The sequence below is a fragment of the Lolium perenne genome, chromosome 4 (assembly GCF_019359855.2).
Source record: "Lolium perenne isolate Kyuss_39 chromosome 4, Kyuss_2.0, whole genome shotgun sequence".
In the NCBI taxonomy this organism is placed as follows: Eukaryota; Viridiplantae; Streptophyta; class Magnoliopsida; order Poales; family Poaceae; genus Lolium; species Lolium perenne.
Genome location: NC_067247.2, coordinates 91,556,313 through 91,568,717, shown reverse-complemented (window position 1 = coordinate 91,568,717; position 12,405 = coordinate 91,556,313). Strand labels below are relative to the sequence as shown.

The following is a 12,405-nucleotide window of genomic DNA, read 5'->3' as shown; positions in this document are numbered from 1 at the left end:
AGGACTCCACGTAATTGGCGGAAGAAATTAGATCTGGCGTGATATATGCGCGACTAATTAGGAAACAAAATCGTATCCGGATGGAATACCTGTTTTAGCGGTACATCGTACGCTTCAGAGTTCAGATAGAACCGATCCTACGATGGTCGAGTCCGGATAGGAAACAAACAAAATATCTGCATCCGATTACTAGTCTTTTTTGTTTATGAGGGGAAAATCCTTCTACTTAAGCCATCGGGGACCCGGGTCCTCTGCCTTCAGAAAATCAGAAGTCTCTGTCGTCCGCAGCCGCCTCGCTAGGATTTCGTTTGTCCCCAAATCGCCCCCAAATCCGCCGCCGATCCCCAACCTCAACCCACCACCCATGGCGGCCGAGGACAAGAAGATCACGCTCAAGTCCTCGGACGGCGAGCAGTTCGAGGTGGACGAGGCGGTGGCGATGGAGTCGCAGACGATCCGCCACATGATCGAGGACGACTGCGCCGACAACGGGATCCCGCTCCCCAACGTCAACGCCAAGATCCTCTCCAAGGTCATCGAGTACTGCAGCAAGCACGTCCAGGCGGCCGACGGCGCCGCGGCGGCGGACGGAGCTCCCGCCCCGGCCCCCGCCGTGGACCTCAAGAACTGGGACGCCGAGTTCGTCAAGGTCGACCAGGCCACCCTCTTTGACCTCATCCTCGCCGCCAACTACCTCAACATCAAGAGCCTGCTCGACCTCACCTGCCAGACCGTCGCCGACATGAAGGGCAAGACCCCCGAGGAGATCCGCAAGACCTTCAACATCAAGAACGACTTCACCGCCGAGGAGGAGGAGGAGATCCGCAGGGAGAACCAGTGGGCTTTCGAGTAATTCTGCACCCTGCCGCGTTTGCTCGTCGTTTCAACGCTTCTTTTATCTCCACATCGCCCCGGTGAAGCTGTAAATTTACATATCTAATTTACTAGTTAGTTGGATCGAAAGAGTTGTAAAGTGACATCAATTTTGATCGATGGTGGTTGATAGTGCAATTATTCTGTCAGCACTTCTTCATTCGTTTTGGTTTGTTCTAATTTTATGTTCCCTATTCTTTATTCTTTTAGAATGGCACACCTTAATATCATATAAGAAATTGCATACGCGTATGAACTTGATCAGCATGGTGCAAACCACAGATTTTAGAAGATATTTTGCTCGCTGAGGTTTGGTATGTGAAATTGCATATACATATGACCTTTTGATTTTTAATGGTTGCAATGCTATGGCCTCCTCACGTTGTCAGGCCTCAGCCCTTCTCGTTGTCTGCACGACTGGTGGATGGCCAATGGAAGTATTTATATATTTGATGATGGAAACATTCTCACCAGGATAGAGAGCAGACGGGTAGAGAAAATTCCTGCTACCTAGGAGAAATTCCTGCCAATTATCTAAATAAGTTAATGCCGTTGCTATCCCTGGCTTCTCATCGATTTGCTGGTGCTCCGATTGTCGTGTGGGCCAGCGTATAAGAGAGGCGCTGAGCACCGGCTCACTGGCAGGCCTTTTTGTCGGACCTGCATGCCTGCAGGCCGCAACCCAACTCTTCTCTGTTCCTTCTCTGCTTTCTCCGAGTCAGGGTTCACCTCGGCCGCCTCAACTCCTCCCGCTCTGGTAGCTCCCTCCGTAAGGTCGCCGTCGGGGCCTGTGTTTTTGCCATCCTCACGAATCCTGGTGTCTTCGCTCGACACCATGGACGTCGAGGAGAAGGAGGAGGGAAGCAGGTCTCCGCATTCGATCATGCTCACCGGCGCCGAGTTTCGGGCCAGTGGCCGGGCCATGGAGCTGTCGTGAGGGCTCATGCTAGGCTCCTACATCATGGTCGCCGCCACGCTGCGCGTTGCGCACCCGGAGCGGGACCTTAAGATCATACTGGTCAAGGAGGGAGGGGGATGAGCCGGTCATGATCTCGCAGTTCATGATGGAGTTGCAGGAGATTCTAACCAACTCATTTTTGCTAGGGAAATTAACCCTGAAGACATTCTCCATCTGCTGCACTTCCCATACATAATGTGGATCAGGAACAATCCACTTCAAATGAGCAATCAATTGTGTAATAGTGAGGGACCCCCCGGACCCCCCGGACACTTCTACTCTACCTTGTCTTGTATTCTGGCCTCACTGAAGTTGAAAGAGGTAATTCTCAAAAAGCTAAGTCCGAATAGCCCATACCATACATTCAAGACGAGGTCTCGGAGCACGAAGTAGTGGGCAATCTTTAGTAGCATGCTCAGGTCGTTGGCAACTATCACATAGTACCGCTTCAAAATCATTGAGGAAATGCCCTGCCTTACGACATCTGAAACAACTTACCCTTTCTTCCTATTTGCTGCAACAAATTCTTCTTCAGTCAAGTTCTCCAACTCACCAACGGCTTCTTTGGTCGCACACCCGGCCACTGCCAACAACACCTCTTCAGCCCTCTGTGTTGTCGGATGAGGCTGTCCTTGCACACTCGAATTAGGCTGCGCCGGCACAGGTGGCTGATGTCTACGGGTGCTTCTATTCTTGTAGACAGTGTTGGGCCTCCAAGAGCAGAGGTTTGTAGAACAGCAGCAAGTTTCCCTTAAGTGGATCACCCAAGGTTTATCGAACTCAGGGAGGAAGAGGTCAAAGATATCCCTCTCATGCAACCCTGCAACCACAAGGCAAGAAGTCTCTTGTGTCCCCAACACACCTAATAGGTGCACTAGTTCGGCGAAGAGATAGTGAAACACAGGTGGTATGAATGTATATGAGCAGTAGTAACGGCACCAGAAAATAGCTTGATGCTACAACTGGCGTGTAGTTGATGGTGGTAATATTGCAGACAATAGAGATGCAGTAAAACAGTAAACAAGCAGCGATAGCAGTATTTGGAAACAAGGCCTAGGGATTATACTTTCACTAGTGGACACTCTCAACATTGATCACATAACAGAATAGATAAATGCTATACTCTACACTCTCTTGTTGGATGATGAACACCACTAATTGCGTAGGATTACACGAACCCTCAATGCCGGAGTTAACAAGCTCCACAATATTCGATATTCATGTTTAAATAACCTTAGAGTGCACGATAGATCAACACAACTAAACCAAGTACTAACATAGCATGCACACTGTCACCATCACACTATGAAGGAGGCATAGATCACATCAATACTATCATAGCAATAGTTAACTTCATAATCTACAAAAGATCACAATCATAACCTACACCAAGTACTACACGATGCACACACTGTCACCTTTACACCGTGCAGGAGGAATATAGTACTTTAATAACATCACTAGAGTAGCACACAGATAAATTGTGATACAAAACACATTGCAATCATAAAGGGATATAAATAAGCACTTCACTATGCCATTCATAACAGTGAATAAGTATTCTGTGGAATATAGCCTAAGAGACCCACACGGTGCACACACTGTCACCTTTACACACGTGGGACAAGGAGTCTCCGGAGATCACATAAGTAAAATCCACTTGACTAACATAATGACATCTAGATTACAAGCATCATCATATGAATCTCAATCATGTAAGGCAGCTCATGAGATTATTGTATTGAAGTACATAGGAGAGAGATTAACCACATAGCTACCGGTACAACCCTTAGCCTCGGGGGAGAACTACTCCCTCCTCATGGGAGACAGCAGCGGTGATGAAGATGGCGGTGGTGTCGATGGAGGAGCCTTCCGGGGGCACTTCCCCGTCCCGGCGGCGTGCCGGAACAGAGACTCCTATGCCCCAGATCTTGGCTTCGCGATGGCGGCGGCTCTGGAAGGTTTCTCGTACCGTGGCTTTTCCGTATCGAAGATTTAGGTCAGGGACCTTTAAATAGGCGAAGAGGCGGAGTCGGAAGGGCGACGAGGCAACAACACAACAGGGGGGCGTGGGCCCCCCCTCTGGCCGCGCCGGCCTACCATCTGGTGGGCCTGTGGCCCCCCTCTGGCGGCTCTCGGGTGTTCTGGAAGCTTCTTCCAATTCTAAGACTCTGGGCGTTGATTTCGTCCAATTCCGAGAATATTTCCTTACTAGGATTTCTGAAACCAAAAACAGCAGAAAACAGGAACTGGCACTTCGGCATCTCGTCAATAGGTTAGTTCCGGAAAATGCATAAAATCATCATAAAGTGTGAACAAAACATGTAGGTATTGTCATAAAACAAGCATGGAACATAAGAAATTATCGATACGTCGGAGACGTATCAGCATCCCCAAGCTTAGTTCCTACTCGTCCCCGAGTAGGTAAACGATAACAAAGATAATTTCTGAAGTGACATGCTACCAACATGATCTTAATCATACTATTGTAAAGCATATGAGATGAATGCAGTGATTCGAAGCAATGGTAAAGACAATGAGTAAACAATTGTACCATATAGCAAAGACTTTTCATGAATAGTACTTTCAAGACAAGCATCGATAAGTCTTGCACAAGAGTTAACTCATAAAGCAATAAATTCAAAGTAAAGGCATTGAAGCAACACAAAGGAAGATTAAGTTTCAGCGGTTGCTTTCAACTTGTAACATGTATATCTCATGGATAGTTGTCAATGCAAAGCAATATAACAAGTGCAATAAGCAAGCATGTAAGAATCAATGCACAGTTAACATAAGTGTTTGCTTCCAAGATAGAGAGAAATGGGTAAACTGACTCAACATAAAAGTAGAAGAATGGCCCTTCGCAGAGGGAAGCATTGATTGCTATATTTGTGCTAGAGCTTTGGTTTTGAAAGCAAGAAACAATTTTGTCAACGGTAGTAATAAAGCATATGCATTATGTAAATTATATCCTACAAGTTGCAAGCCTCATGCATAGTATACTAATAGTGCCCGCACCTTGTCCTAATTAGCTCGGATTACCTGGATTATCATCGCAATACATATGTTTTAACCAAGTGTCACAAAGGGGTACCTCTATGCCGCCTGTACAAAGGTCTAAGGAGAAAGCTCGCATTGGATTTCTCGCTTTTGATTATTCTCAACTTAGACATCCATACCGGGACAACATAGACAGCAGATAATGGACCCCTCTTTAATGCATAAGCAATTAGCAACAATTAATGTTCTCATATGAGATTGAGGATATTTGTCCAAAACTGAAACTTCCACCATGATTCATGGCTTTAGTTAGCGGCCCAATGTTCTTCTCTAACAGTATGCATGCTCTAACCATTCAACTAGTGGTAAATCTCCCTTACTTCAGACAAGACGGACATGCATAGCAACTCACATGATACTCAACAAAGTGTTGATGGCGTCCCCAGAAACATGGTTATCGCACAACAAGCAACTTAATAAAAGATAAAGTGCATAAGTACATATTCAATACCACAATAGTTTTTAGGCTATTTGTCCCATGAGCTATATATTGTAAATATGAAGAATAGAAATTTTAAAGGTAGCACTCAAGCAATTTACTTTGGAATGGCGGAGAAATACCATGTAGTAGGTAGGTATGGTGGACACAAGTGGCATAGTGTTTGGCTCAAGGATTTTGGATGCATGAGAAGTATTCCCTCTCGATACAAGGTTTAGGCTAGCAAGGTTGTTTGAAACAAACACAAGTATGAACTAATACAGTAAAACTCACATAAAAGACATATTGCAAGCATTATAAGACTATACATTGTCTTCCTTGTTGTTCAAACCCTTTACCAGAAAATATCTAGACCTTAGAGAGACCAATCATGCAAACCAAATTTTAGCAAGGTCTATGTATTTCTTCACTAATAAGTGCAAAGTATATGATGCAAGAGCTTAAACATGAGCACAACAATTGCCAAGTATCAAGTTATTCAAGACATCATACCAATTACTACATGTAACATTTCCCGTTTCCAACCATATAACAATTAACGAAGCAGTTTCAACCTTCGCCATGAACATTAAAAGCTAAGAACACATGTGTTCATATGAACCAGCGGAGCGTGTCTCTCTCCCACACAAGCATTTATTCAAACAAAAACAAAAACAAAAAACAAACAGACGCTCCAAGTAAAGTACATAAGATGTGACCGAATAAAAATATAGTTTCAAGAGAAGGAACCTGATAATTTGTCGATGAAGAAGGGGATGCCTTGGGCATCCCCAAGCTTAGATGCTTGAGTCTTCTTGAAATATGCAGGGATGAACCACCGGGGCATCCCCAAGCTTAGACTTTTCACTCTTCTTGATCACATTGTATCATCCTCCTCTCTTGACCCTTGAAAACTTCCTCCACACCAAACTCAAAACAACTCATTAGAGGGTTAGTGCATAATCAAAAATTCACATGTTCAGAGGTGACACAATCATTCTTAACACTTCTGGACATTACCCGAAGCTTCTGAAAGTTAATGGAACAAAGAAATCCATCCAACATAGCAAAAGAAGCAATGCGAAATAAAAGGCAGAATCTGTCAAAACAGAACAGTCCGTAAAGACGAATTTTAAAGAGGCACCATACTTGCTCAAATGAAAATTCTCAAATTGAATGAAAGTTGCGTACATATCTGAGGATCACTCACAAAAATTGGCATATTTTTCTGAGTTACCTACAGAGAATTCTTCCCAAATTTGTGACAGCAAGAAATCTGTTTCTGCGCAGTAATCCAAATCTAGTATCAACCTTGCTATCAAAGACTTTACTTGGCACAACAATGCAATAAAACAAAGATAAGGAGATGTTGCTACAGTAATAACAACTTCCAAGACACAAATATAAAACAAAGTACTGTAGTAAAATAAACACATGGGTTATCTCCCAAGAAGTTCTTTCTTTATAGCCATTAAGATGGGCTCAGCAGTTTTAGTGATGCACTCACAAGAAATAGTATTTGAAGCAAAAGAGAGCATCAAGAGGCAAATTCAAAACAAATTTAAGCCTAACATGCTTCCTATGAAAAGGAATCTTGTAAATAAACAAGTTCATGAAGAGCAAAGTAACAAGCATAGGAAGATAGAACAAGTGTAGCTTCAAAAATTTCAGCACATAGAGAGGTGTTTTAGTAACATGAAAATTTCTACAACCATATTTTCCTCTCTCATAATAACTTTCAGTAGTATCATGAGCAAACTCAACAATATAACTATCACATAAAGCATTCTTATCATGAGTCTCATGCATAAAATTATTACTCTCCACATATGCATAGTCAATTTTATTAGTTGTAGTGGGAGCAAATTCAACAAAGTGGCTATCATCAAATATAGGAGGCATATTGTAATCATAATCAAATTCATCCTCCATAACAGGCGGCACCAAAATACCACTATCATTATAATCATCATATATGGGAGGCATATCATAATCAACATAAACTTTCTCCTCAATACCCGGAGGGCTAAAGAGATCATTTTCATCAAAACCGACCTCCCCAAGCTTAGAATTTTCCATAGCATTAGCAACAATAGTGTTCAAAGCATTCATATTAATAACATTCCCATTAGCATGCATATAAAGTTCCATGGGTTTTTTAATTCTCTCTTCAAACACATCATGTCCTAATTCAAGATAAAGTTCATAAAGATCTCTCATATTTTTGTTGTTTTCCATTATGCCTAACTAGTGTAAACAAGAAACAAAAAGATGCAATTGCAGGATCTAAAGGAAATAGCTTCGAGTACTTACAACGGCGGAAAATAGCTTAGTAGCCGAGATCCGTAGTGTGAGTACCTTTTACCTTTCCTCCCCGGCAACGGCGCCAGAAAAGTGCTTGATGTCTATGGGTGCTTCTATTCTTGTAGACAGTGTTGGGCCTCCAAGAGCAGAGGTTTGTAGAACAGCAGCAAGTTTCCCTTAAGTGGATCACCCAAGGTTTATCGAACTCAGGGAGGAAGAGGTCAAAGATATCCCTCTCATGCAACCCTGCAACCACAAGGCAAGAAGTCTCTTGTGTCCCCAACACACCTAATAGGTGCACTAGTTCGGCGAAGAGATAGTGAAACACATGTGGTATGAATGTATATGAGCAGTAGTAACGGCACCAGAAAATAGCTTGATGCTACAACTGGCGTGTGGTTGATGGTGGTAATATTGCAGGCAGTAGAGATGCAGTAAAACAGTAAACAAGCAGCGATAGCAGTATTTGGAAACACAGCCTAGGGATTATACTTTCACTTGTGGACACTCTCAACATTGATCACATAACAGAATAGATAAATGCTATACTCTACACTCTCTTGTTGGATGATGAACACCACTAATTGCGTAGGATTACACGAACCCTCAATGCCGGAGTTAACAAGCTCCACAATATTCGATATTCATGTTTAAATAACCTTAGAGTGCACGATAGATCAACACAACTAAACCAAGTACTAACATAGCATGCACACTGTCACCATCACACTATGAAGGAGGCATAGATCACATCAATACTATCATAGCAATAGTTAACTTCATAATCTACAAGAGATCACAATCATAACCTACACCAAGTACTACACGATGCACACACTGTCACCTTTACACCGTGCAGGAGGAATAGAGTACTTTAATAACATCACTAGAGTAGCACACAGATAAATTGTGATACAAAACACATTGCAATCATAAAGGGATATAAATAAGCACTTCACTATGCCATTCATAACAGTGAATAAGTATTCTGTGAAATATAGCCTAAGAGACCCACACGGTGCACACGCTGTCACCTTTACACACGTGGGACAAGGAGTCTCCGGAGATCACATAAGTAAAATCCACTTGACTAACATAATGACATCTAGATTACAAGCATCATCATATGAATCTCAATCATGTAAGGCAGCTCATGAGATTATTGTATTGAAGTACATAGGATAGAGATTAACCACATAGCTACCGGTACAGCCCTTAGCCTCGGGGGAGAACTACTCCCTCCTCATGGGAGACAGCAGCGGTGATGAAGATGGCGGTGGTGTCGATGGAGGAGCCTTCCGGGGGCACTTCCCCGTCCCGGCGGCGTGCCGGAACAGAGACTCCTGTCCCCCAGATCTTGGCTTCGCGATGGCGGCGGCTCTGGAAGGTTTCTCGTACCGTGGCTTTTCCGTATCAAAGATTTAGGTCAGGGACCTTTAAATAGGCGAAGAGACGGAGTCGGAAGGGCGACGAGGCGACGACACAACAGGGGGCGCGGGCCCCCCCTCTGGCTGCGCCGGCCTACCATCTGGTGGGCCTGTGGCCCCCCTCTGGTGGCTCTCGGGTGTTCTGGAAGCTTCGTCCAATTCTAAGACTCTGGGCGTTGATTTTGTCCAATTCCGAGAATATTTCCTTACTAGGATTTCTGAAACCAAAAACAGCAGAAAACAGGAACTGGCACTTCGGCATCTCGTCAATAGGTTAGTTCCGGAAAACGCATAAAATCATCATAAAGTGTGAACAAAACATGTAGGTATTGTCATAAAACAAGCATGGGACATAAGAAATTATCGATACGTCGGAGACGTATCAGTGGCGCTCTAGCAAGCCCAGGATAGCGCACCACCGCAGCACCATGATCTACCGGCGGTGCAACAACATGTTTCGGCACATACAGTGGACCTGCTGGCTGGGAGAGCTCCGGGCAGCCTGCCAACTGACGAGCGAAAGCTTTCGCGGCCTCGGACACCATTCTCTGCTGAAAATCCGTAAGACCAGTGGTGGTGGCAGCATACCTGCCATTACCTGAACCAGTCCGAGCATTTGCAGTATTGTTTGAAGCAAAACGACGGGGATTATAATTACCACTATATCCAAAATTTCGACGCACATCATCGCGATTATTGTAATCCTGGTACTGCCGATTTCCTCCGCCGAAGTTTTTCCTTCCCGGACCAGCGCGGAACACGCCATCACCAAACACATTGTTCGGATGATCACCACCTTGATCCGCGTCCGCTCCTTCACCGGCAGTACCACTCGGGCCCCCTTCATGGAAATTGGCACCCCGACCTCCCCCAAACCGTCATGCCATCCACTGCCACCACGTCCTCCATGCGTCCCCCGACCCCGATTCGGATTGCCTCCGCCCCGGTTAGCCATGGTGGCGGTAGGGGAGCGCGGAGCAGCGATGGGCGGGATGGGGAGAAAAGGCGGTTTACGCGTGGAGACGAATCCTAGACAATATGTGACCTCGCGAGCAAATTGCGGATACGTAGTCTGTGGGGTTTAGCCAAAATCGTATTCTGGCCCATACGACCATATGGATAAGAACAACAGTTGACTTCCGAAGCCCTGAGCCCATACGGCCCAAAGCAGAACATTAGAACATTTTGAAAAACGCTCTCCTGACAGTGGTTGTTTCCATGGCGACGGAGCAGATCTCGCCGGCAGAGAAGAACGGCGATGGCGCTAGGCTGACTATTTCCTCCTTCGACGGAAGACTTGAATCCATTCAGCCGCGTTGAACGAATCCAGAAGGAATGTAGTCGGTGGCAGAACAGGTGTTGAAATCTTGCACTTCCTTCCCAGCTTCGAATCTGCAAATGATCATACCGAGGAGAACTCAGAAGAAGATGAAAAACATGGTGTACTTGACCGTAGTAGTAGCACCGCCTCGCGTTGGCGGTGCCTCTTCTGCTCGCGACGAATGACCGCAAATATGGCCGACGGCAACAGAGAACAACCCTCCTCCGCTGGCGTCCTATAGGACGAGAACGGTGAGGTAGAACCATCCCTAGCCTATGTGCCCTCCTCCGGATCATCCCTGGCCGACGGCGTGTCCTCGTCGGAGTCGTAGTCGGGGGAAATCACCCAAAATCGCCCCTTGGTCGCCTCCAACGTCCCTCCGGAAAACGCGGTCATACAGAGGTGGCGATATGAGTGTCTATTGTTCAGTGACCGTAATCCTTAACCTTTCAATGTTGCCTTACTCCCTTGCACACTTTCACCAAGGAACATCTTCTATATGATGTGGAGGCTATATATTTCACATTTGTTTCACTATGTGCTCAACAGAAATTGCGTGTCCGAGCAAATAATTTGTTTTGCACTTACAAAGATATAAGCCCGAAGTTGGAGGGGAACCTCGACATGGTGCCCAGGTTCTAAAATGAATTTGTTGGGAGGGGGCAGCAAGGTGTGTAGCAAGCGGCAACAAGATGATCATCAGGTATTGGAGGTGGCAAGAGTATGTGGCATGTACTACATGCATGCAGAAATAAAGTTGCATTGATTATTTAAGCTTCTCGATCTGTTTAGTTCGTTATTTTTGATGGAACATGAAAATACTTTAAAAATGACTATACTTTCTGCTGGTGATTTTAATGTTGACATTGATATTGGAACTGTTGTTCTGCTAGGGGTTAGTGCCAAACCAACATAGAACAAGGACGTTAAAGATGGGAGGTGCTGTTATTTCTTTCGATATGATACACATTTCCATATTTATTTCCAAAGTTATTTCTTTACATGTACATATATGATGATATATATGTATGCCGATATATTTGAATCAGTCCTTGTGTTCCTACTATTGATAGCTATGGTAAGCGGTACCATGAGTAATACTACGCTTGATTTATGAAATTCCGTTGTTGTATTCTTTAGTACCAACAGAAAAAATAAATGAAAGAAATTATGTCTGTAAGGAATTGTATATCCGTTTGTTTTGAAATGGATCTTAAGATGGACACCTTCATGATTAGCCATACAGCGCACAAGGATGTTTCCAACTTTCCATATAACTGTAAATCATGAGTTTTAAGATCAGCATAGGACAGCAGTATTTATTTTGATCTTATCTAAAGTTAGTATTTTGATCAATAAGATATCAGAGAACAGCATTGTCAAGCACAGAATGCAGTGATGTTTTTATTCTTCTTCAATATTGTGTCATCCTTTCTAAATCTATAATTAGAGGAGCACATTGAAAACTCTTCTCTGTATGGGTATTTTGACAAGTGCAACCACATATTACTGGACCGGAAGAGCACATGTGCTGCAGTAATACACTTCCACAGTTCTACTACATGTTTGACAGAATACTACCTGTTTAGTTGGAACACTCAGAATTAAAAGAAATGATTTATGGTATCTAACATGTGCGGTGTTGCTGCCCTCGGCCCAAGGCCCTCTTCCTGAGAGCGGAGGCAGACACACGTTCACTTTGACCGAAGCTTGCCATGACAAGTTATTCGTCCCTCGGAGTCCTCATCTCAACTGGATTTAGGCTGCAATATATTTCTTCTTTTCCTTGATTTGGTCTACCCTATTTTCCTTTTTCCGATCCTTCAATTTCGGACAGTTCTTATATGAAGATTCAGGTTTAAAAATATCTCTTTGCATGTATTATTCTCTGGTTGTTTACTAGATAAAGTTTTTGTATGCACTAACATAGCTTGAGATTGGTGTGTGGACGGCGTGTTTTATCACCAGAGCTTCGGTGATGGTAGATTGTCAGCCGACTAAAGATGTCTAGAGGTTATATTTCTTATTTGAAAGGTTTGTACAT

General features: G+C 44.1%; 1 protein-coding gene across 1 annotated transcript; it reads left to right on the top strand.

The window, feature by feature from the left end:
- The first annotated feature begins 235 nt into the window (after positions 1-235).
- On the top strand, positions 236-1,025 carry LOC127293296 (SKP1-like protein 1). The gene has a single exon (XM_051322879.2). It carries the CDS (start codon positions 365-367, stop codon positions 851-853), a length of 489 nt encoding a protein of 162 aa, XP_051178839.1. The 5' UTR covers positions 236-364; the 3' UTR covers positions 854-1,025.
- Positions 1,026-12,405: the final 11,380 nt, after the last annotated feature.

Bases quoted from the DNA above. Each gene is read 5' to 3' on its own strand.
- LOC127293296 (XM_051322879.2), top strand. From the start codon at position 365: ATGGCGGCCGAGGACAAGAAGATCACGCTCAAGTCCTCGGACGGCGAG.